Raw genomic sequence first — 26,419 nt, 5'->3', positions numbered from 1 at the left:
TATTATATTGTGCAAAAGGGCTGTTTATAAAGCAGCATTATTAGAGTTCTACAGTTTCTTTGCTTTTAGATAGGGGCAGCAGGTGCTCTATGGGGGGTTGGTGCATGCAGACTCAAAATCAGGCTTTAAAAGAAAGCATGTGAAATCTAGACAACACATATTGCAAAAGGATTTTGAGGCACCCTAATGTCAGGATACCTAGATTAGTAGGTTTGTTTAAAAGACAAATTGAACAGATTTGAAAGGGATTGCAATTCTGCTGGAGGAGTTAAAATGGTAAGTATAAACCAAATTTTAAGCATGTAATTAATGTTGGCTATAATCTTCTCCATTATAGAAAGCATGGAAGATTATGTGGTGGAGATTTTGCCTAGGTCTTTCTTGCTCCTAGAGAAACTAAGTTTTACTTGCTCCAACTACAATTGACAATACTTTGAAATACCAATTCAAAAGATGACAACTGAAGTAAATTTTCAAAATAATTTAGCCTCTAATAATTTACTAGGAAGCCCATAGGCTTTCTTCAGCCTCTGAAGGGAACAAATAAAGGCAAGAATTGAGGGTTGCCTATGCCAAAGCCATTAGCAATGCCTAGTTCTCAACAAACCCCAAACTTTCTCCTAGGCCTAGGCAGTGATACGAGTACCAGCCCTTTGGCAACATTGGTGTGTGATCTACCAGTCTTGGGTTCTGCGAAGAAAATCAAATCACGGTTTTTATAATCACAGTGAAAATACTGCTGCATAAACGGGACCCTTCACTGTCCTCTCCAAAAGAGATAATGCTACGCAGACTTTCCTTCATTTCTGTCCCTATGTCCCTTTGCCTTTTATGTATTTATACAGGACTCGTGTTATATAAAGCTGAGCAAAAAAGAGACAGAAGTGCATGGGACTTAATGGGTGGGCAGTCTAAATCCATGCTTCCTAAAGCCCGTGCCCTAACAACCATGCCACTCTAGTTGCAAGTGAAAAAATCAAAGAAGAAAAGCTTGGCTTGATTTAGGGCAATTATTTGCTTTTCAGTGCTGTCTGCAGCTGCAATCCCCTCCTACCACAGTTACAGTGCATCCTGCAGAATGGGTCTAGAACAGCACATATACATATGCACAAGTCACACACCTCTTAGCTCATGTTTTGCAAGTAGTGATGAAGTAATTGTCCACTTTGGGCACTTCTAAGAAACAGCCAAACTGCTTATATACCTACAGCTGTGCTGAAATCATCTTCAAAAACTCCAACTTGGTGTTTTCTTCTACAGATGTGTATTTCAACGCTTACTATCTGCACTGAGTGTACAGTTGACTCCTCAGACAAATGAAGGCTGGCTGAAGATCTTCATTTGGACTTCCCAGTTTCCACAGGGCAGCCCTGTGCATCATTTGCCTGTTAAGCCATTCTCTTTTAATAAAAACAAACTAAGCAGAAATCCTAGATTTAACAAGGCAATTTTAGGAACAAGACATCTTGTTCCAATTAAAATATGCTTCCTTGTGTAAGCATTTCAAAAGCCCACTAAAGATTGATTTTCTATAACTAAAATGTCTGCCAATTATATATGGTTTAAGAAATTAATTTGTATATTTCAGCACATTATTCTCCCCCCCCCCCTTAGAATTTTAATGCAGTGTACACAGAATCCCCGGAGGGGGGTTAGGGGAAGGATTTATTCTGCAGGAAATTTAGAGTAATGTGTATGAGGATGCAACAGTAATTTTATTGGCACTTTCCCATAGGATGCCTTATATGGAGGATGTACTATAAACTACCTGCAAGGATTTAATGTCATACTGTCGTATCTCTGTTTTGACACTGGATTAATTTGTATATTGCACCAAGTGTAAATTGTAAATGTTCTGCAGAAGAAGAGCAGGGCTTAGGTAGATTTGCAGTAGACAAGCTGAAGTGCCCCATGGCATTTTTTACACCCAAGGCAATTAGTGGCAAAAACACCTCAGAGAGCCCAGTGGGCTGCATAGGTAGTAGCTATTCACCTGCCTGGTGCCATAGTAATGTGCTTTTCCTCACAAACAATTACACATGAGCACTCACTCAGTGTAGAGATGTCCCTGCCCAGCACAGGAGAGTTATGCTCGCTGCTGGTCAAATTAATGAGTCTTTCCTCTTTTGTGACTAGCAAAAGTTTAACATTGGTGCTTAGCCTGGGTAATATCAGTGGGAATTTGTTTTGAAGGGGAGAGTATATGTAGCTGTGCTTCCTGTACTGTTTAGGAGCAAGTCAGTGGTCTGGTTTCATCTATGTGATCCCAGCTGGGCAATTTACCAATTTCCCACAGGTCTGTTAAGCCCTGTGCTTTTATTGGTGCTCACTTGCTTATCTTAATAATATAAATCAGTGCATATCTGCTATAGACAACTGGCCTGGAGAAGCATTTAATTTTATTTTCTCACTTCTTGCAGGATATATTTTGTTCTATTTATGTAATTTATGCCTTGCACAGTAATAAGTCCATCAAACTACAGATCGTAAAACCAAGACTGGATACGGTATATCTCAGCAGTGTGCCAGAAGAAAATGCATTTATGTCTCCTGCCTACTAATACAGGTTCACAAATATCTACATTTTGAATTTTGAATTCTGTAATTTCAGTTTTGAACTTAAGGGAGAAGGAGGATATCTTCTTTAATAGACAGCTGTCTGGACCAGTCGTTAGTCCTGATATGATTTTCTCTGAATTCAAACTTTGCTTTCGTCTGTATGTGTGTGTGTATATATATATATATATCTACATATATATATATATCTCCATATATATCCGTGGGAAAATATATCTATTAAGTATATGCTATATGTCAGAACTTACAAAAGCTTCCAAATAATCCATAAGTTCCTTTACATTATATTTCAGTGCATTTCAAAAATTGCAGTTAACTAGATTGCAAACAGATTAATAATAATTAACACTTTTATTTGGGCGGCCCTGATAGAATGCACCCACAAATGCTGAGGGAGCTGGCAGGCATCATTGCTAGGCCACTCTCGATCATCTTTGAAAGGGCATGGCTATTGGGAGAGGACTGGAAGAAAGCAAGTATCAATCGCCCCAGTCTTCAAGAAAGGCAAGAAGGAGGACCCTGGGAACTACAGGCCAGTCAGACTCATCTCCATCCCTGGAAAGGTGGTGGAACCATCCTGGAGGCCATCTCTAAGCACATTGAAGGCAAGGTGGTGATCAGAAGTAGTCAGTGTGGATTCACCAAAGGAAAACCATGTTTAACCAACCTCATTGCCTTGTACAATGGGACAGCTGGCTTGATTAATGAGGGGAGAGCAGTGGATGTTGTCTACCTGGACTTCAGCAAGGCTTTTGACACTGTCTCCCATGACATCATCATAGGCAAACTTAGGGCTGAGGAAAGGCTGAAGGAGCTGGGCCTATTCAGCGTTAAGAAGAGAAGGCTCAGAGGGGATGTTAGAGGTTGTGGAGTCTCCTTCCCTAGAGATATTCAAGAGCTGCTTGGACACAATTCTGAGCAATGTGCTCTAGGTGAACCTGCTTGAGCAGGCAGAATGGATTAGATGACCTCTGGTGGTCCCTTCTAGCCTCAACCATTCTGTGATTATACATGATGTGTTGAAATTAATCAATTTTCATTTTATACTTAATGTTTGTAGTCAGATGTCATCACTGACACTGTAGATGAGTGGTCCTAGCCAAAGACCAACATTCCAAGATGGAATTGAATACAGAAATAGAGGCATAACTGCAATACAGACTTGAAGTTCTCTCCCTTTAGTCCATTTTCTATCACCTAAACTACAAATGGCTCCCAGCCACTGAAACATACATAGTGTATGTGAGCCACAAAACCCATATGAGTCACCTCTTCCAGGCTTGTGCTGGCTTCTGTTCAGGGTCTGCTCAAGTGGCTCTCTCCTGCACTCAGAGGCAGCAGGGGTTCTCCTGGAGCTGCCACAAGTCAAAAATCAGTTACAGCCCTGATAATGGGAAAGGGGAGAAGGAGGTGAGCCCAGTGACATGTCATGACCAATTTACAGGTAAAGCACAGCCAAAGAGTGAATGCAAACTGCTGCCCTAGAGGACTAGCTAGTTGCGGTGTACAAAATATACATTTACTTGTTTAGGGAGAAAACAGAGAATGTTGTCTTGAAAAAAATGAAACTTGGATTAGTTTAAGGCTCCTCCTTTGCTGTTCAAGAGTATATAATGTCCCTTCCTTTTCTTCCAGGTGTGAAAGACACTATATAAACCCCAAATCTATTGCTTAGTACTATTGCTGCCCAGCCTGACTGTCTTGATAGCTCTTACACCAATGTAAGGGTGATTCAAAAAAACTGCAGGAAGTGGTGCTCAGAGGCCTGTCTTCTCAAATGTGAAGTATCTACATCTGTTTCTCACCATTACTGGCAAGCTGTGATGATTTTTTAAATGTTAAGATGTGCTTACTGTAAAGCTTTTAAATGATATGAGGGGGTTTGTGCATGTTGTAGTGCTTAAAAATGCCCCTGCAAGACAGGGTTGTCGAACAACAGACTTGTATTCTGATGGATTTGTCTTGCTTTGCAAAAGTCATCAATTAGAGCATCTCACAGCCATCCTCGGAGAATGCAAGAGACTTCCATTATGAATAGCTTAAGGAGTCATGCTGCTTTCTAAAGTGATAGCTGTCATCTAATCATATTGTATGTCACACTAATATTCGTCTCAGATATGCCATTATTTGAAAACATTAACAAAATGTTTTAGTATCTAGTACCTTACATTTAATATTCATTAGTCAATGTTAGTTTTCAGTTTGTTAGAGAGCTGTTAGCCAGCCATGCTAGGTGGGGCACTGTTACAGAGCAGCTGCACAACTTCTCGCTATTACAGGCAGAAGTGAAAGATTTTGTCCCAAGCCTCTGACCTCTACTGCAAGAAACTCAGTGTTATTTATGCCTTTCCCGTCTACTGAGACTATACTGCAGCTACTGTAGCTTAGCAGTGTAACACAGAAGATACCCAAGCTGAGTATAAGAGGAGTCTAGACCAGTTTCAGACTCCTGCACTGTATTAAACTCTGCCCTCAGCTATAAGGACTTCCCTCATATTTCCTTGAACATTTCCAATAATTCAGCACTTCAGAGTGCTGTTCCTTGATGTTTACGTAATACTTTAAGCTGCTGCACATCACTCTGTAACCTTTAGTCTTTCTCCAGTATGCATGAGTATGTAACTGTATTAACTTGTATAACACAGAGTCACCTTATAAAGATCAATTGATTAGGAATGGCAAAGTATTAAGATCTATGAGCACATTATATAAAATAAATATCATAATTGAAATAACAGCTGGCTTCCTATATGTGAAGATAATTACTTTAATAATTACCTTTGAGAAGTTACCCTCCCTTCTTTTCTTCTTTTCTTCCTCAAAGCAAGCTGATGCACAAGTCATTTTTGTGTGATGTGTTTTTCAGATATGGAGACAAGTGAAAAAATCCAGAAAAGTGGAGTTCTTCAGGTGTTCGGGAGTCTGTTGACGCCACAATCTTCCTGCACAGCAAAAGTAGCTAACATCATAGCAGAAGTAGCCAGAAATGGTGAGGTTTTCTACAAGAACTTTTCTGCTGGAACATCTTCAGTTTTTCACCTCACTTGTCAGTATGTTTTACTTCATTTATGTTTTCATTTTGTAGATTAGACACCTTTCATATCCTTTCCTTTCACTCTTTTTGTTTTGTCAAATTTTATTTCTCTATTTTTTAATAAAATCTAAACAGCATTTGGCTGATGAAATTTTTTTTAGTCTTTTCCTGCTATTTAGTTTTTAAGACAATTAACAGTACAATTTATTGGGCAGAAGTAGCACACCACTGGCTTTATGAAATGCATTTAGAAAAACAGGATGTATGTCATTTGTGCAGCCAGTTACATATAGTGCATGTAGTTACACTACTAGTAAGTATACAGGTAGTGAAGGGATAGTAGATTGTTTCTTTAGTCTGAGATTTGTGACAACATTATTATCATTATGAGGCATTTGATACCACAACAAAACCTCCTACCTAAGGAGCATTACATGCGTAGAATAAGAGCCCAAAATCCCAAATGAGAATCTGGTACATTTTGGTATATATTATATACATACAGTCATGTAGGAGATAATATAAAACTTTTTTTTTTTCTTTAGAAAGAATAATCTTAAAGCTCTTAAAATCCAGTCTTAAAACCAATACGCTGCATACCTTGAGCTCAAAAAATGGCCTCATATCTGCAGGCAGGCACTACAGGCAGACCTTAGGATAAGAGTGGAGGAGGTTTGTGGCTGACTGTCCTCAATCCTTGACTTGCTGCTGTATCAGCCAAAGAGGAACGGATTGCATTTGCACTTTCCTTTCCCAGAGACCCAGCCGAGTAAAGTAGGATGCCTCTTAACTGCTGTCCACATGCAGGTCTGGCAGCCATACTTCTCTCCCTCTATTAACTCTCATGCTGATGCCTCTTCAGAGAAGGTGCTGAATTATTGCTATTTCCACATTCCTTCTCCACATTTTCTCTGGAATCACAATACTACAGCTTCTTACTGATAGCCTCTGTGTGACCTCCTCCACCCAATTCACTGATTTTGAGACGTTATGTATGGATATTCAGAAACAACATTAACAAGAAAAGAAGATATACATGGTTAGTTTTTAAGTTTTAAAATTATTTAGATAAATAACCAGTTAAAAATGTAAACATAGAAATTTAAACTTAGAAATGTTTCAGAATGAGATTCATGCAACCGTATCATATGCTTTTTCTGTACTTAGTAAATTCATAAGTATATTTAGAATGCTGCAGTGAACGAGGTATCCCCATGGTACATCCTTTTCGCTCCTATCTGAGAAAGGGGAAAGTTGAGAATAAAAACAGTGTTCACAATAGCTTAACTGATTACTATGCATTGTTTCCTGCAAGATTCTCTTACAGAGCATTTTAGCCAGTATCTTTCAAATCTGAATACATACATGAAATCTCTGAATAGTAGCCTTTTCCCTGCCAGCATTTAAATTGCTGTTGTTAGTACCTTCTTCAGAAGAGCTGGTGTTTTACCTGGTTCATCAAACAAAATAGCTTTTGTCTTTTTCTTAGAGTTATTAGCAGGTGTAACCGTACCTCTGGCAGCCAATGTTAAAGTGAAGGTATTCAGAAGTTATTTAAGGTGCCCAGTACTTTCAAGACTGAGGTGAGCAGGAAACACCTCATTTGAGCTCTGTCATTTTCTTTGTCCTCTTACATAACAATACAAGTGTTTAATGCTTATATTGCATCTCTTTTCAACAAACTTCAGGGCACTTTGAAATTTTGTGTTACCAACATCCTACAGACAGACTTTAAACCCAGGCAACTGAACTGATTTCCCTGTGGTCATACCATGCAGCACTGGCAGAGCTGGCAGTAGTGCCTCTGACTCTGAATCTGGGCTTTACTGATAAAAGAGAATCTTTTTTGTTCCCTGCTTCTTGTTTTCCTTTCCCATTCTCCTTATCTGGTCCTATACACACACCCACACACCCCCACTCTGGTCCCATTGAATTCCTTTACATGCCTTGATGGTTTTGTCATGTTTCATCTCCTTTTCACCTCTTTGTGCTCTTGCTCTGTTTCACCTCTCCAGCTCACATGATTCTTCCTTCTCACAACGTGAGCTCGTGTTAGTCTCTCCCATTTTAAATATCCAGACACACAAAACTCCTTTTAGTCACTCTTGTCTCTCCAGCTACAGCCATTTCCCTTTCAAATGTGAGCATATTAAGGCTCAGATGCATTTGCTATGTGGAGTTTCTCTCCCCATTGTGGACGTTATAAACTCTCTTCCGAGGTCTTTAGTCTCCTCTTCTTTGCCAAGTATAGGAATGAGAACATCATCTTTACAATCTGTAATACTACAACACAATTACATTTCTCTTTCAAAATCTTGTCCTTCTTCGGTTTCTGTTACTCTGTCCTCAATGGTTCTCCTCCCAACTTCTTGCTTCACTGTTTCCTTCAAAGGATCTGCTTCATTTCCCCGCCAGGTTAGTGAAAATCTTCTAAATGCCTCGTACTCGATTACCTTCTGTTTCTTCTATGTAGTTATCACCTGCAAATATAGTTGCAGTTACCACATTTTTGTTGCCATTTCACAGATCTATCTTGCTATATATGGCACCATTTCTTTTACTCCTTGCCCTTACATGACCTTGACAAATAAAAGTTTGCTCAGCATATGGCCTAATTATTTTGTTGCTGAATGAAAGACTGAAAGCTTCTGCTCGCTCCAGATGGAGGGAGGGTGGAGAAAGGGGTTCTTACTCCTTTTTACCACATGACCATGAACGTGAAAATACAAAAGAGCAGACTGAGACCTCTCAGTCATTTAGGAGAGAACAAGTTCCATTTCCTGTGACGGGCCAGGATGGTATAGAGACTTGGGTAAACCAGTGGGTGTTAAATAAAGAGATGCAGGGAGAAGCTGAGGAACAGAGCAGAGTTTTTGCAGGCAATTAAGAGAGGAAGAGGCTGAGGGGACAGAGAAGATAGAGGGAGGAACATAAAACATTGAATAAATAAACGTTGAAATAAATATGAAAGTGAGTCATAAAGAAAGAAATAGACAAAAAGTTACAAGGACATGGAAAGACCAAGTTTAAAGAACAGATGTAGCTGATATTTGTTCTGATTGTTAAGATGGATACTGTCACCATTTATCACAATATAGCATCTGTCTACAGTTTTAAAAAGTGCTATCTTCTGTTGAACCTGTGCAAGTATATAAATATTGCTGATTATATTTCATCTGCTTGTTGATATATCAAGGTTTATCATCATGTGAGAACTGCCTACCTCTATGACAATTAATTCTTTAGCTAAAATAAAACTGCAATATTAACTACAAAAGATACAAGATTTTGTATTTACAGAAACATCAAAGAACATTGTAATAGGTGCACCAAGGGAGTATTTAGGAAGATGTATTTGTACTTCAAGTATTGTATGAAATGTTTGACTATGGGTGTGGGGGTTTCTGTTGGTCCAGAATCAGAAAAACTTTCTCATATCTTTTCATGGGGATCATACACCCTGGTTCATTCTGTCTCATAAATGACTAAGTAACACAAAGGTAAACTGATTTTTGAAGATCCAACATAGTCTGTGATAAGGAAGAGATAATTTGCAATTCACAGATCAAAAACGTATTGACCTTTTGCGTATTACACAGTGCTCTCTCTCTGAAGGGTGCTTTGTAGTAAACTATTAAGTAACACTATGGGTGTATCAGGTGGTTGCTTCTGTAAACTTCCCTTGTAAAATGTGCAGCACAGTGCCTGCCTAACTATAGTTACTTCTGGAGACCAGTCCTTTATCTCTCTGACACCATGACAATTATCTATCTATGACTATTGCATGGATGTGAAATAGTACTTTGGTTTGCTGTGGCTGGGGAACACAGCAGAAAGAAAGGACAGAAAGGCAGAATTTCCCAGTGGATGGGTCCTCTAGCTTTCCTCCCATGGAGGGCATCAGTTAGAATGTGGAAACGTACAGGCTTTTGGCTCACTTAGTCTCTCTTGTATTTCGTATTCTTTCTTTTTCTTTTCCATTCCTTACCTTCCAAATTAAGAGCCTGTTACTTAATGCCTTTTAAAATTTGTTTTTAGAGCAAAAGCTTTTCAAAAGTTCTAATTAAGGGAACAGAGGGTAAAAAAAAAAATGCTGCTCATTTTGGAGTATAAGTACTAGTTTTAAGTAATCTTATGTTATTTAGTAATTTTAGATTATGTTGAATTTGTTGGGGTGGAGAAAAAAGTTGTGAATTTGTTGTTCTTTTCAACAGTTCTTTATGATGCTAAAAACATGCTCGATCTGGGCTGTGTTAAATTAGTTTCCATGGAGGTCAATTAAATACTCTTAATTCCTTCTGAATTAACAACTAATGGAAAGAACATAAGCCCAAATCCTGACTTAGGCTTATTCTCTGTAAACTCGCATAAGAACTTACACTGTTTGTCTGTGTATATGTTTACTCTGATAAAAGGCCCAGTTGCAATGCCAATGTAGCTGGAATGGATGAAACTGACAATAGCCAGCTTGCTTGAACAGGCTTTGCATTATTTGCAGAATTTATGCGGAACCCATGTGTGGATGCCGGGTTGATCCCACCTTTGGTGCAGCTGTTAAACTGCAAAGACCAGGAAGTATTGCTTCAAACAGGACGTGCCCTGGGCAATATATGCTACGATAGCCGTGAGTGTTGAAATATGCCATATCTTGTAGCTGCTCTTGTAGAAGGGAGGGGAAGGGCTTAGTGTTCTGTACATTATGTACTGGAGGGGTAATTTTTGCCTTTTCTTCGTTTTTATTTACCATGTGACTTTCTGATTGCATGGGACAGCTGGATGTCACACTTGCATTGCGCTTTTGTGAAAGATTAAAAACAAATGGTTTGATATTGTGATACAACTGAATGTAAAAATAGAAAATAGTTGTGATCCTGGGTTTCGTTTTTCTTAAACATAATGAGCGAGGTTTTCAAAGAGCAGGTGCTACATATACAGCAGCCTGAATACTTAATTCTTCCTGAGACAGAATATCTCAGAAGGGAACAGAGTCAGAAGGGAATATTCATATTTTACCAGTCTGAAAGCTGTGCAGAGCTACACATGTGGCTGAAATGATGCCTAAGCTATGTTGCTGATTCTCAAATTCTCATGTGGCCAGTCGGTTGCTCCAATATCACATATTGGTATGTTTGGTTGTCAAGGGTTATGGAGCAGGAGGGAGGCTGGTAAGGTTTTTTAGCTTTTTGTGGGCACAATAAATTATGTAATGCCAAATAACTGAGTTTTGAAATGCAGTTGTGACATGTGCTGATTACACGCATGGATTTGTCATTTGCGAAACCAACCAGTGGCTGCAGTGATTTTAAAATACAGCCTCATTATCCATTATTTTAATTATTTTTATAAAAGCCAGTGCACAATAAATATGGTACAAAAGCAGAGACACCAGGAACATCTTTCCGTGCACATGAAGGAATTAGAAGCCTATGGGTGTCTGCAGATGGGAAGTGAGATGAATTGTAAAAGCATTCTATTCTCTTCAGATTTAGTGCCTTATTTCATATGGCAAGAAATTTTCTTTGTGCTATGTGTTGCATTTACTAAAAGTTCTGGTGGTAAGAAAACTGCTGAAAAAACTGAATTATTGGTAGCCTTTCTCTTTGCTACTTTTTTTAATCCTAATTTGTAAATTTACATTTTATGTTGTTTTAAATTACCTTGCCTTTGACCTCAGGGAAGTTAATCAGATTTCCCATGCTGGCATTTCCATTTACAGACAACTACTTCTTGAGGATGTTAATGTATAATTCTTTCATTTAGGATTTTCTTTAAGGTGACTAATCAACTGAACAGCTGCTTCCCCATGGAAACTTCAAGTAGGAGCTGTTGAGCTTTACATAACATAATTTATTTACTGTATTTTATTTCAGGGTCAGACGTGATATAAAGGTCATTCCCAGGTGGCACTAGTTTATTTCATACTAGCAAAATCTACATAACTATTCATGTCATTGTTGTTCAACCCACATTTTTTCATGAAATAAAATAAGGACACACAAAAATTATTCTTGTAGTATCAGGCATTGTAGACTGCTGCTGGTTTTTATAGTTCAGGATTTATCCACTACAGAAAATCTGTATTACATGCCCAGTGTTGCCCTTCTGTGGAGCAAACCTGGCACTGATAAAATCTACAGTAGGCAGCAGAGTGTTCTATATGCTATATGTTGCTGTGCTCCTGTAGGAGGACAGTCACTAGCTTCTCTGTGTATTTGAATAAGATTAATGTAAAGTGTAATAAAATGTCACAAAAATCAAGATTAGCATCTTGGATTTGAGTAGAAGAGGCTATTTACAGTGCTTATTTATCACATCCACCCTATCTGACTATATATTATCTTAATGTGTAATGATTATGTAGTTATGTACCCTATCCTAAATTCTTATTTAGGACAAATACTTACAAAATGCTTATTATTATGAAATTTAATATATTTTCATTTATGACTATTATTTTTTCCTAACAAAAAGCTTTAAAGTAAAGCAAAGGTATGGATGCCAATATTTCTAATAAAAATGTTATGTATTGATAGTCTTTTTCTTTTTAATTGAGACAAAAGCATGTCCCTTCTGATAATTGAGACTCATACAGGAACTTGAAATACATCAGTAACTATATTTTACCATATATATGAGTGTTTTTTCACTCCTACTGCCCATGTAAATATAACATGCTGTAAAGAAAAAGGTCTTTAAGTTCTAAATTGATGTTAGGCTGAAACTCTGAAATCAGGCCCATACTGAATGGCTCATAGCAACATTTCTATTTATTGAAAGCCCCTATTACCCTGTATTTCATCCCAGCAAGCATGCATCACTTCATTTAGTGAGAGTTTGTGTGAAAAGCTGTTAATCAGGTCTCTATTTTTGAGAGAAGTCTGCATGGTTCAGGATGAAAGCTGTGGGACAAATGGGTTTTCCTGCAGGGAAGGCCCCTTAAAAGTGGCATTGCCATGGATGATTCAGGATGGTCTGAAACTTTTTGTTGATTAAATGAAAATGGCAGTGGTTTCTTGGAATTCACACATTCCAGAGTTGCTGCATGAAAGCAAGACCATTGCCACATAAGTTCAGGAGGGCTTGGTCCTGGAACACAGCTGCTATGGAAAGGTAATTCATGGCGAAGTCCCAGTGCTGGAAGAGGATTAGTACCTTCCACAAGATAAAAGGGAAATTACATACTTGCTGGCCAGAGACCTTACTGAACGGATTTATCTCCTCACAGAAAACAGGAAATGAAAACCTCTTGACTTACCAATAGATCTTCAATTGTCTATGAAGTTTGAGGTACATATGCACAGTGTTATTGTCTGGGTGCTCGTCAGTGTTAGGCCCTGAAATAATACTGAATCGTCTGTTTGAGCATGGAAGAAAATACAAAGAATTAAATGCATCTCATAAACAGTTAAAGAGGAAAAAAATAGGTCAAATTTATCCCAAGCATCCTTGAGAGCATCCTTTTTGAAGCATTTATGTTGTGAAGAGATCTGCTTTATGAGTCTCTGAACATCAAGAATACAGGCAAATACAATTGCAAAGCAGAGCATAAGGAACCTTTGTTAGTACTGATGGGGCTTTTAGTCTCCCCACCTTCCTCTTGTATGCAAAGATGAAAGAAACAATTGAGGCAGCCAAAGAGATTTTAAGTCAGAAGCAATGAATTTAACTAATCAGCAGTCTGCAGACTGCTCAGTGCTGTCCTGCAGTTTAAGAACAGATACATTACTGCATGTTCCTGTACAGCCTGTAATTGTTCTACACACTTTATCTAGTAAATGCCACATACACCTCAGCCCCCAAACCTTCGTCAAAGCAGGAAGTGCAAAGCAAGGAAATGCAGACGTGATCTCTCCTGCTCTTCCTCCTCCATTCTCCCCCACTGTATCTACAGCCTGTACCAAATACAGCTGCTTGTACTTCCGTATCCCCAGACAACGGATTCCTCAGCCTCACTCAGGGACAGAATTTTGCCTGAACTGTATTAGTAGATACAAAGCTCCTAGCCCACTCATTCCTTTTAACCACCAGTTACGTTCTTTACTTATAATCAAAGCTAAATTCTTAGGCATTGTCCAGTCAGAGCGTAAAAGCTATCCTTCTAGCTGCTTCACAACTCATTATCCATGAATCAAACTACAGCTACTTTTCTACTTTCTTTCCAGTCCTGTCTCCTTCTTTCTCGCTGCTCCCCCGCCCTCCCCCCCCTCCCCCCGCCATTCTCCCAAGTGCTATTTCTTTAGTAAGTTTGTTCATTTAGGGCTTGTACAGATGTACAGATGTTACAGACTAATAGGGCATACCTCCAAAACTGTTCTAAGTTACCCCTACATCTTTGTTCCACATGCAACATGAAGTTCTCATCTCCATTGTTCAGGAAAGGTTATGTTTAACATAACATGGCTCTTGCTTCAAAAAGCAATATCTTAAGTCAGAGCAGATTGGTTAATTCTGCTGTAGATAAAGCCTAAAAATGAATTGCTACCATCAGCTATATGGGATATTAAGTTAAAGAACAGCATTGTACGAATTGCAGCTTGTGATCACTTCATGAACAACCTTATGGTTAGTACATGCCTCAGCTCTCTCTGCTGGCTTCTTTCCCAGTAGACTGGGAAGATGGTGGTGACTTGAATCATGTGGCAGATTGAGAGCTTGTGGGACAGGGAAACTCAGACCACAATTTTCAAATTAGGCCTGCCTTCTTGCTAGACCAACATGAGAATGCAGGAGAAAGACAAAACCTGTCTGTAGCCAGGTCTGTCCTGCTCTGACATCCCACACACTAATGTGGTTTGTAGAGATGAAAGATCAGGCCAACCAGCCAAATTTCAGTCAAAAAACTTAATGGAAGATGATGCTATATTAAAATAGTAGTATTTTCTTAACAGATAATTGTGTCACAATATTTTTTATCAAGTTTGTGATGTGTATCCTATCTTAATCTCAGTGATCTTTCCACAGGTAGTTTGTTACACACTTCAGTTTTGAACTTACTGACAACTATCTTCCTGTAGTTTTACATAGCATTGGGCACACTACAGAAGCTGCCATAATTATGCTATGAAAGTGATGCTTGTAAGAGGAAGTGAAAGGCTAGGATATTTAGAGCCTGATTCAGTAGCCGTTCAGACTAGAGGGAGTAATTCTTATTGACTTCAGTTGAGATTAGGTTAGACTCTTACCTATTAGATAGTAATTCCTTCTTGTTGTTTAGAGCATCCACATATTCAGAAAGCCATCAAATGAAAATAAGATCTCCATATATCTTGTAAGGGAAACGAAAAATTTCCCATTCTGCCCTTCCATAATATTCATATTAATGTGCTTAGAGACCTCTGTGGGGAATCTCTCAAAGCTATTGCTTTTTGTACCCATTCACAACCTTGTTTTTTCATGAAACCACCAGCGTGAGTACATGTTCTCACCAACCATACTTGATGAAATAAACAGCTATAGAACTGGAAAGCAACTCAAACTGCCAACTCATTCTGTAAAAGCTCTCCTCTGACAGCTGCTTATCTACCTTTTTCTGCAGGAAATTTACTGGATCTTTTCCTGATTTCCCAAGCTGTACATTTCTTTGTTATCTACCCAGTCTTACTTGTATTGATGGTAAGACCTCCTTGCTGAATTTCAGCAATGTGGCCTTTCATGTAGACCTGGATCTCTCTTGATCTCAGCCTTGACACCATACCATGAACATTATCGCACTTCTTAAAAAGATCTTACACGTACTATAAATTCTCTGTACTCAGCTGTCCATCCTATAAAGGGTGTACAAACCTCTTGCAGAGGTCTGCTAAGAAAGGCTAAGTACAAAAATAAGAAACAACTCAATTGTACACTTACATACATCTCCTCTGAGGAGATGAGATGAATTTCAGAACCTAAACCAGAAAACCAGATGCTTAAGAATTAAACATCCTGGAAAGAAGTCAAATTCAGTTTTCTTAAAAAAAATGGCATAACCTTTATCAGTACCATATGGAAAAACAGCAGAATCCTAGAACACAACTGGTGTTGATAATGGTACACTATTGGCTAGTCGTTGTTATGAAGATCACCCTGATTCATGCAGTGTTTTACTACAATCTTTCACTTTTCATGGTATTAGATGCTACCAAATGCAAATGCCACCTACTAAGCTGTTTCTCAAGCAGTGTAATGAAATTGGGACCAGAGGCTTTAACTTGTTACTTGAACGCTGCTCAGAACAGCTTGCAGACAATTAAAAGTCTAGTTTTTAGTTGTATAGTAATAATGTTTTACCCTTAGATCTTTCCTCTCCAAGGCATGTCAGAGCCTTAGAAAACTATAGCATTTTTAAGTTAGTCCCTGATAATGCAGTAGATTTTCCAAGCCTCTGCAGCGTAAGTATTGCATCAGCTAGAAACTAAGGATACCATATGCATGCTAACATATACTTTCACAGTAATATTTAGTACTTATCAGCAATTAATCATGAATGTTCTTAGGAAGCTATTCAACAATATTATTCTAATTTACTGATTTAATAGCTGGCCTAAATGGAATCAAAATGATGAGAAAATTTTCCTAGAGCATCAGAAGGAGCCATTTGTGAGGTGATACAAAAAACCTCTCAATATCAGGCTGTTACTGTTTTAAAAAGTTCCATTCCATATATTAACTCCACTAACACAAGTGGCAAAATTTTTTTAATTAAGCCAAAACTTCAAAAAAGCCCACCTGGGGTTGAAAAAATAATTCAAAACAAACCCAAATTACTTATTTTCTGCAGTACAAATATTTTTCCTCTTCCTGGTTTTTCTAGGAAGATTATTTGAATAAGCAGAATAAGTAGATCGGAACTGTACAAGTACGAAGAAAATAAAATCTAAGAAACAAAGCAGATTTTTTTCTGATGCCTTAACTGTCTGTTCCTCCAGCATTTCATTCACAGTCTGTAAAATTTGTGTCATGCTTATATTCCAACAGGTTCGGAGACACCTTAATTTACAGTAAAAATAGAAGCCACAGGCAACAAGGAAATTAGGGAAGAAAAAAAGAAAAATAAGAAGGGTAAGAGATGGAACGTGTTTCCAGGGTCTTAGGAAAGGTCATGAGCAGACTTGTAAAGAAATCCTGCATTATTCACTAGATCTTGCTGCCACCCTCACAGCAAGTTAAGGACTCAAACTTTTCTTTAAAACTGATCTATTTCTTCATACTTCAAAGCTAAATAAATTATAAAAGGCAAAATCTTGGAATTCCCCTAGCTTTTAGAATTTCAGTAACAATAATGAACAACACAAGATTTCTAACTACCCTTACCCTTAACTTAAATTCAAGCTCCCTTCTCATGTCTTTTTTTCACTTTGCCTTTTAAGATACTTGAAATTGTTCGTATTTTGTAGATAACTGCACAGTCACATTTTTGCTTTTAAGCCCCAAAGACAAATGGCTTTGTTAGACATGGCCAAAGTGTCTAGTCCACTTTATTTATAAAATAGACATGTGACTAGAAAAATCAACTGTCATGAAATCAACAATGGTAGAAAACACCAACTGAATTACCATGGAAAACAAGAAAAAGTCTGTTGTGTGTCTTGATAAACATTGCTTATGTATAACTGGGAAGTAAGCGTTTATTAAATTTTTCTATAAGCTCGCAGCCTTTATTATTCTCCTTTAAAATTTGTGGCTTAATACGTTCCAATTATATAATGATAGCTTCTTAAATAATAATGTAGAATATAGTCTTGTTGTACTCTCAGATCCACTTCTGCAGATTTTTGCAACACTGCACCATGCGTATCTTGCACAGGCCAAGCCTTTTAGTTGTTTACATGATAACTACATAGGCATCTCGTTTTACACAGCATTTCATACAGTGTAGTAACAGCACAAAGTTAACATGCGACATGCAGATCACCTAAATTCAGTTATATTTTTTGTGTTCATATCTAAGAAATACTGTGTAACTCTCAGAAACAGAAACTGGACATTATTGGCAAAGAACTATATTAGTAAAATGCATCCCTTAATGCAGTGAAGTTCTTGAATGTCTCAGCCAAGGGACCAGGACTCTGTTTAGTTAGAGGGATTCTCTAGTACTGTTTGCAAATTAATATAATCAAGAGGTAGTGCCTACCAGAGGAAGCTGCAGCCTAAGTACTTGATAAAAATGGTGGACAAGTTAGATAAAACTACAGATAATAGCAAGATAGTTAGCATTAGCAATAACAAAGCTGTGTTCTTGTCACATAAAGTGTCAGTGTGTATGAACAAAGTTAGTCTCTAAGCCTCCTTGATCCTGAGGCTGCTGTGTGTCTGGTTAGCCGTCCAGCCAGCAGAATGGCCTGAGGAGTCAGGGTGGATGGGGTGAATGCCCCATCTACAACAGCATTCACATTTCTCTGAGGAAAGAATCACTTACCTGAGCCAGTGTCCAGTTTATCAACCACATCTTGCCACCTTCTTGCTTCTTGAGCATAGGCTGTTCTGCAGTCATAGTGCATTGCTAGTTGCCCTCTGGCCAAATCAGTGGGTTGCCTTCTGCTAAGGAGGAAAAAGATTTCCTAAAACAAAACACTTTGCTGGTCTTCATCAGGCTGTATTCTACAATATTTCAGATACAAGAATCTTCTATAGGTTAGCACTTGGATGCAGGCTGCACACTGCTACTTTGTGTAGCTACTTTGTATAGGAGTTGCTTTAGAAGGCCACACCCTCTCACTCTCTGGCACAAAGATAGCACTGACTCCGACCCCAAGACTCACCACAGCTTGTCCTAGGTCCCAGGGCTACTTGTTACTTTTTCACTTACATGAATAGTTTTCTTTGCTCACAGGGCCTGGTAGGATCTGCAAATAGGCGTTATGGAGGGTTTTGTTGTTTGGTTTTTTGTTTCATTTTTTGCTTCTTGGGCTTTTCCCAAACTCTAAATCCCCATGGGTTACACACTTTCTGAGACTGTTCCTCTGGCTGCTTTGGTGGAGACTCACAGCTGCAGCTAGCTGTACCCCTCTCATCATAATACCAGGCAGAGCTTTTTGCCAAGCTGCCTTCGCCAGCACCCAGTAGAATGCCCCTGTTCTGCCACACACTGTAACTATGCGGTGCTTGGTTCACAGTCTTGTTCTTGGCAAGTTTGAAGCCAAGAGACAACACTGCACTCAAGGCCTGGGAGTAAAAATTCTAAATTAATTGCTGTGTGCAGGTTTATTCTGTTAATAGCATGAGATGCTATAAATGCCTACTTACCAGTGTAGAAAGACTGCCTGGTGTTTTACTCTATAATTGGATTCCATGATTTATTTCATGCTGTATAAAATAATAAGCATAGGCTGGCTTCAGCTCTGACTTACGCTCTCATAAACCTAGAGTAATTTGTTTGACTGCAATGGAATTACTGAGGAGTTGCATAGAGTTATAAAATCAACCAAAGAATCTGCTGTAAGCATATTGTACATGAAAAAGAAGACAGAGGGAAGTGCTACATTCAACTTTGAGGGCCTTTACCAGACTTTCATGTATCTAGAACTTCCTCATACCAGTTGGGTTCTTTATTTTCAAATAGAATTCGGTAGTGGAAATTGCACTTCAGAAGTAAAATCTCTTCGGAATCCATAACAAATCACCTGACAATGCTGTGACTAGTAGTACTGTATATCTTGTTCCTGATAAAAATGTTTCTGCTGTTATATTGAAATCTCAGATCCATTAGTAGAATTTGACTGGAAGTGAAGTATTAAGAATCTTGAACAGTAAACTCATCACTGTTGTTTTGTCTGAAATCAGAAGCATTTGATTTTTCTCATATGTACCTGACGTAAGGGGAATATGAAAAATAAGCATCAGTTGTCATTAGCCAGCAAATACACTGCCAATAGTTTTATCCAAAAAGATCAATGCTATGTATTTTCAGTCATTGAGGACACTATATTGAAAGACATAATTCTGTTCACGTTTCTAGTTTAGTGTTTACATATTTACTATTTTAGCAATAATTTCTAAAATAATAACTTCAATGCAGCTGGAGTTAGGGCTAAAGATAGTTGTCAGCAATTTAAGATGAACTGATTAAAAGACTGTTCTGTTTATCTCTGAAGCAAGCATGACTAATTCAAGATTATTTTTTCTCCATAAAGCAAAAATTTTAAGGCTATATTGATTGATTTTAATCAATAAGCAAATAAAACAAACAAAACTTCTTCTGGTAATCAGAGTCTTACAATTCCTGAAGGATTTAAATAAAGGAAAACAAAATTTCAGTACAAGATAGAGCAATCTCCAACATTATCTTTCAAATTATTAAAACATGAATCTCAAACACAGTATTGCTGTGTCCTATCACTTTTATGAGTAGAAAACATGGAAAAAGTAGCAAACGATAATAGTGCGATATAATTACATGAAGCTTATTTTCCTTGAAAACATAAAATTAATGCAGTCCTGTTGGGTGTCCTGTAACAGGGTTGTAGTCTGGAGTCTTGCAGTCAAAGAACTGACATGGTCCAGAATCCAGTGATTTAAAAGCATGCACAGATTGAACATAAAAAGTAGGGTCAAGTATTAAAACTGGACGACAACATTGCATTAAAAGTTTTATCTTTACAGTGTTCAGATGGGGGGAGGAAAGGTAAACTCCCAGTTTATGTAAGTGGCAATGCTTTTCCTAACATCTTCATAGAGAACGTGGTTTACACTAGCTAAGGGCTTGACATTAATAGTGTTTTTTTAATATTTTCTCTATTTTTTTAGTAAGAAGAGAGGAAAACATGTAAGCAGGACCTTTCTTCCTTTGGGGTTCTACCCCTACTGGTTTTTCCCCATGCACAGTCATAATTTTCTGTATGTCACATTGTCACATCATAATTTCCTCTGCAGTAGCCAGTTTGCTATCACAGGTGATTATGACTTGAGGTGAAAGAGTGAGCAGCAGAAGCAGATGAATGCCTCAGTACAAAAACCATGCAAAGAGGACCTAATTAAAAACCAGAGAAAAATAAAAATAGAACAGGTAGAAAGAACTCTTCCCACCCCCAACTTGGGCTACTGTAAATTAGTTCATCAAGTTACCCACAAAGCACCTAGGTGAAAAAGAATGCAGGATTGTACCGAAGTGAAATAAAGATTAAACACTTAAAAGTAAACCGGCAGCATATAATTTAAATAATTTGATCATTTCACCCAATTGCAGAGTAGAAGAATGCCAAAAGAAATACTATATTATTTTTTCATGTCACAAAAAGCTGCTGTCTTGGCAGCTTGGTTTGTGCAAATCAGGGACCTTGATCATACAAATCATCCTTTCCCTCACTGACTTGCACCATTTATACCAGTGCAACTATTTACACCAGTAAACCTTTGTAAAACATGAACTGGCGAAAGAATATGGAATGAATTAGACCAATTTGAGCACCCCTACTGAGAAATGTCATTGCATGTGAAATTTTACTGTGAAAAACAAAATTCGTATTTTAGAATGGAAATATGGTAACAAAGATTTAGTAAAGAACTGTTGGGGACGCAGAGGCACTATGGCCATCATAATAGGGAAAGGTAATACAGAGTGTTCATACCTTACCTGTTTTGGTGAAAAAACCAAACCAAAACAAAAATGGACAAGCTTTCAAACAACCATTCAGTACACGACTATCCCAAACATAATTTTCTATAGCATCATAGAATAGTTAGGGTTGGAAAGGACCTTAAGACACCACACACTAAGCTATGTTGCCCAAGGCTCTGTCCAGCCTGGCCTTAAACTCCTCCAGGGTTGGCTTTTACTTAGTCATTATTTAAGTAGCTATGTTACCATCATCACCAAAATTGTAGACGCCTACCTAATTTTTACTAGCTGGTGGGTTTACTCACCATATACACATTTAAATAACAGTGTGCATCTTTGCAGGCCCAGGGACATTTCTGAAATTACTTCTAAACTGTAGTTTAAATATTAAAGTTCAGAATAACAGAGGAACCAGACTGCTATATTTTAAAACTTAACTAAAATTGGGTAAAACATGAGTGCTTATAACTGTCTAAAACTGTAGTTTTTTTTTCTTGTGAAGACACAGCTCTATAGCCTGATCGATCATGAATAAGAAACGTTTTTGTCCTAATCTATGAGAGATGCCTATGCTTCTTTAATGTCACTTGGATTGGCAGAGCTCAAATTTTATATTAAAAAAAAGGGCTCAGTATGAAAACAACAAAGCTAATTTAAGGTTTGGATTAAAGATCACCAGGTGAGCTGTTTGCAAAAGTATTTTCTGTTATCTGCCTGTGTTATGGCACAGCTCTTTGATATATTTCCAGAAATAATAAGCTTACAGTAGTGACAAAAATTAAAGTATTGGTGCATATGGTTTAGAAATAACTCATTGCCTGTATATAGCTTACACTTTGTTTTCATACTTTAAGCTGTTGCTTTAGTTCTTTTTTTCTTCTTAACCTTTTATGACAGAGTGGTTTGGTTAAGGGTTTAACCCTTAACTCTGGTTAAACGGGAAGAAAACTCAAGAGAAAATTATACAAACACATCCTGGGAAAAGCAAAATGAAACTACTCTAAGCGCTGCATTTTGAAGACCTACCTGTCATAAGCACTAAAAAAAGATCTTTGACTTGGGCATCCATTGAAGCAGGCATGGCTGAGCCACGGGGAAATATGACGAGACTGTTCACAGGGAGAATATGAGCAGGCAAAGTAATTTGATGATCCACATTAAAACCCAGTTTTGCATAAAACTCCGGTGAGCAGCTTGGGATAGAAAAAGAGACCGTACTATTTCTTAGAGATGGTTCCATTGCACCCAGGCTAAAGAACATCGTGGAAGTAGTAAGTCATTCTGTAATAAATCTTACCGTACATTTTGTAGGGAGAAAAACCAATCCCTGTGGTCTTGGGTTGTCATTCTGGCATCTTTAAACAGTATTACGTGTGCTGAAAAAAAAAAAAGCTATACAGCAGCATTGCCCTTTGTGAGCTGCTATGAAGCATTTTAAGATAGAAATGTGAATGCTCTCATTAAACCGTTCAATCACTGATCTCTTAGGAATAGCAAATGTTTATTTAAGAAGGTCACAGGAAAAAATTTCAACACAGCTTCTGGGAGGCTGGAAGCACATTAAGTGTGGGAGTTCACAGAGCTGCTGAACTGGAGGGTAATACTTGGATTGAGTACAAGAAATGGCAACATGCTGTGGTCTTGTTTTGACTGTAAATGATTTGGAGTTCGGTGAGCATTCTTGTGTGCAAAATCTGTTTCTTAGCGACAGAGCAGGGAGAAGCAAGTCAGTAATAAGTACATGGAGCATTCTGAGTCAGAAGTACACTTTTTGCTTGGGGATGCAACAGGGTGTCATAGCCTCAGCTTGGAGCGGGTGTTCAGGCCCTTCAGAATTTTCCTCCTACATCTGGTACAGGATTCTTGCTGGCCCTGCACTAATGAGCTGAGTTAATCCTCTTGGGCATAAGAAGGCAGCAACTGGAGATCCTAATTATAGCACTAGCTCAGGTCTGTTCTTCATCCAGGTTCCTAGAGGAGAGAAGCAGCTACACAGGGCATGGGAAAGAGGTAGAGCAACAAACTCAATTTCATTAATCTACCAGTTTACGTAGCAACATCAAAGTCTGGCACTTACAGCCTGTCACCTACTTGGGAGGGATCCTGAAGTTCATTTTAACCTAACTTTTTGAGTATACTACAGAGACAGAGAGACATTTCTCGGAGTGAGATTTGTTTCTGAATCATTCTGCCTTACTTTTGCTGTCTGTACAGCGGAAGCTGATTATTTATCTAACAAAAATACGGTGCTGATAAGAATTTTGTCATGTATTTGAAGTGACAGACTATTGTGTACTTAAAGATACAGCAGGTTTTATATAGAATTTCTTTGACAAACCAGAGAAAGGAAGTAAAAGGACATACAAGTTATATCTTCCAACAAATGAAAATCTTATCAAACAATTATTTTCAGTGGAGTTGTGCCAAATTCTATCCAGGTAAGGAACTTGGCTTATAATTGGCTTTTCTTTTTTTAACCCTTGCTTCCAAACCCTCACCTAACGCTACCATTGTACTATCCTTTGCTTACTTATTTTATATTCAATTCCATATCAAAACATAGGATCGAGCTCAACACCTGGATTCTTATTTCAAGCTTATTTGTATCATGGTTTTAGTTTGTCAATTTCAATTTCATTATCGTAATTTGAGGAACACATTCAGTCCATCTGATCCAGAATCAGTGACCAAGTTGTTTTGACTCACAAAACAGGTGAGTCAAATACAAAACCATGTATTTGTGTAACTTCTGCAATTAAAAAAATGCAAGAGAAGGATGCATAAAGCAGGATGCTGGACTATTCCAGCCAAGTTTGTTGTTTTCTCTGCTGATTTGGTAAACATAAGTACTGAATCTGAACACCTGACTATATTGTCTCACTGTGTTTTGCTGTAGGACTTACATTCATGTCAGCATTATACCTACATTTGTCACTGAGTCAAGAATGTGAGGGATTTCTTTTATAATTCTCCTTTTTAATAGTTCCTCCTTGACATAGAATCTTGACTTTTTTTGACTGTAAACAGATTTTAGTTTCTTCTTTTTCAAAATGGAATATACATACCTGCAGTGAAACACAGTCCCCTGATGTCGCCATCATGCCCCAGGCAGAGACAGTGATGGCAGAGATGGTTTTCCTCTGCCACACGCATCTCAGTTATTCTGCAAAACACTACTTTGGTAAAAAATGTAATAGTTAAGATACACCAAGAATTACTCTTCCTCCTTCAGCTCCACTCAGCAAATTATCTGAAGTTCCTATATATACCCCTTATGTATACGTTTATTTCCATTTCCATTATATAGTGTAGGCTTATATACAATACTTATTTTTTATATAGAGAGTACGTAAGGGGTATATATGCCTCATAAATAGTATTAACAGGAATTGAAAGATTTAGAAACTTCTTTGTGCAGAGCTCTAGAACACTTTATAGTGAAAGATCATATTATAAATGTGGACAACCTTAGTTTTCATACTGAATACATGGCAGAAAACTTGGTAGCTTGACCTCTGTATGATGGAAAGAGAGAGACAAGTGACAATATAGCAGTGAATAACAAAGGAAAGATGAGTTTTGCTTTGGCGCCATTAAGAAATTGAGGAGAGAGGTGGGGTTTTTTTCTTCTTATTTTGCAAAACTTTTGCTTTAATCACTTTTTTCCCCCAGGGTTTTGTTTTCGTCCACATTTTCCAGTTGATTCCAACTGTAACTCACTTGGAAATACCTTCTTTTGGAAGCCCTGGAATTTAGGTTATTGATTGTTGTCTGTTGCTGATTACCTGCCAGGAAAGGAAGCAGTATTGCCAATTACTGTAAGAGAAGGCAAATTTTTCCTTTATTCCTACACTGATACAACAAATCTGATTTGTTATACAGAAAGAGTTCCATACAAAGATTATGGTGTGTTATTTACGACACCTCAGAACATTGTAGTCTTTTAGAGATGCAGAGCAAATTTTTCTTTTAGCCATACAAAATAAGTTGATAGTGGTATTAAATTTCAGGTATAGAAGTACAAAGAACATGCAGTATGGCAGAACAAGTGCATGAACACAGTTTGTGACTGGAAACTAGTACCTCTGTCTGCTTTGTCCATTTTATCACCCATTTTGTTTTAAAGTTAACATAAGCAATTGATTTTTTATATTTCAATTTCTCGACCTGCATAATGGCAATTTAACTGGTCCACAAGGGTGTATGGACCAGGCATTGTAAAGTGCTGAGAACCTCCCTCTGGCAAAACCCAATGTATCTTCAGAATATTTCTTTTCAGCTCCAGCAGCTCTGCCTCAAACACAGAACTTCCTTACAAAGGTATCAGTGCCAGGTGGTTAATCCCTTTTGTTGTAGGTGTTTTCATTTTCCTAGCTCTGTTGCACTAAAAGCTGGACCTCAAGCATCTCTCTAGATGAATTTGACAACATTGGCGGAATGACTTCACTCTGTTTAAAACCTTTGTTTTGTATGATTACTGTTATGTTTGGGACTCTACAATGGGGTTTGGTTTCATTTTTTTTTTAATGTAACTCTTTGTTTTACAGATGAGGGCAGGAACGCAGTTGACCATGCAGGTGGTGCACATATTGTAGTAGACCATATAAGGTCACTGTGCAGTAAAACAGATCCAGCCAGTGAGAAGCTCTTGACTGTCTTTTGTGGCATGCTGATGAACTATAGCAATGAGAATGGTAAACAACACCAAAAATTTGCTTTATGTCTACCAGGAGAACAACCCCATCAAAAAAAGAGAAAAAATAAAAGTTAAAGTCAACTGTAGGTTTATATTGTGGATACTAACACTAAGTTATTCTGAAAAGATCAAGTACCTCAATTCATATATGCAGTTTTATTTTCATTAAAATTATGTTCCCAAAAATACTAGATATCTTCCTGATGCAATTCCATATAGCGTGTTGTATAAAGTTTTAAAATCAACATCTGAAATTTACTGCTTTGTCTAAAAACAATACACACCTTAGGAAGAAACAGATTTACAGAAGTAAATTAGAAGGCTGCATTAAATCCTCTCTTTTTCATTTAGTATCAAACACCACCATAAGATTAATTTGCTGCAGGCATGCAGTGTTGTCTTGTTGATGATTTGAGGGTATGTATGCCAAGCAGTTTTCTTTAATAATTTTTCTCCTTGTGAAATGTATGTAAAATCATGTTACTTTTTTCTAAGATAAATTGGGAATAATTTATGTTGTATGTTCAACAGTGTTCTGTGTCTACAAATTACAAGTTTATGTTCTTTATCCCATCAA

At 37.8% G+C, this 26,419-nt stretch overlaps 1 protein-coding gene across 1 annotated transcript in view; it reads left to right on the top strand.

Annotated features, from left to right (window-relative positions):
* Window positions 1-26,419, top strand: part of RAP1GDS1 (RAP1, GTP-GDP dissociation stimulator 1) — a gene marked incomplete at its 5' end in the record, with an annotated part of 63,711 nt that overhangs the window by 11,744 nt on the left and 25,548 nt on the right. Inside the window, 3 exons of the mRNA XM_010024846.1 lie at window positions 5,444-5,566; window positions 10,110-10,235; window positions 25,694-25,840. Coding sequence (XP_010023148.1) covers window positions 5,444-5,566; window positions 10,110-10,235; window positions 25,694-25,840 — 396 coding nt within the window. The remainder of the gene's footprint in view (window positions 1-5,443; window positions 5,567-10,109; window positions 10,236-25,693; window positions 25,841-26,419) is intronic.

Source organism: Nestor notabilis, unplaced genomic scaffold (assembly GCF_000696875.1).
Source record: "Nestor notabilis isolate BGI_N333 unplaced genomic scaffold, ASM69687v1 scaffold7982, whole genome shotgun sequence".
Classification (NCBI taxonomy): Eukaryota; Metazoa; Chordata; class Aves; order Psittaciformes; family Psittacidae; genus Nestor; species Nestor notabilis.
This window is presented reverse-complemented; position numbering and strand designations above follow the sequence as displayed.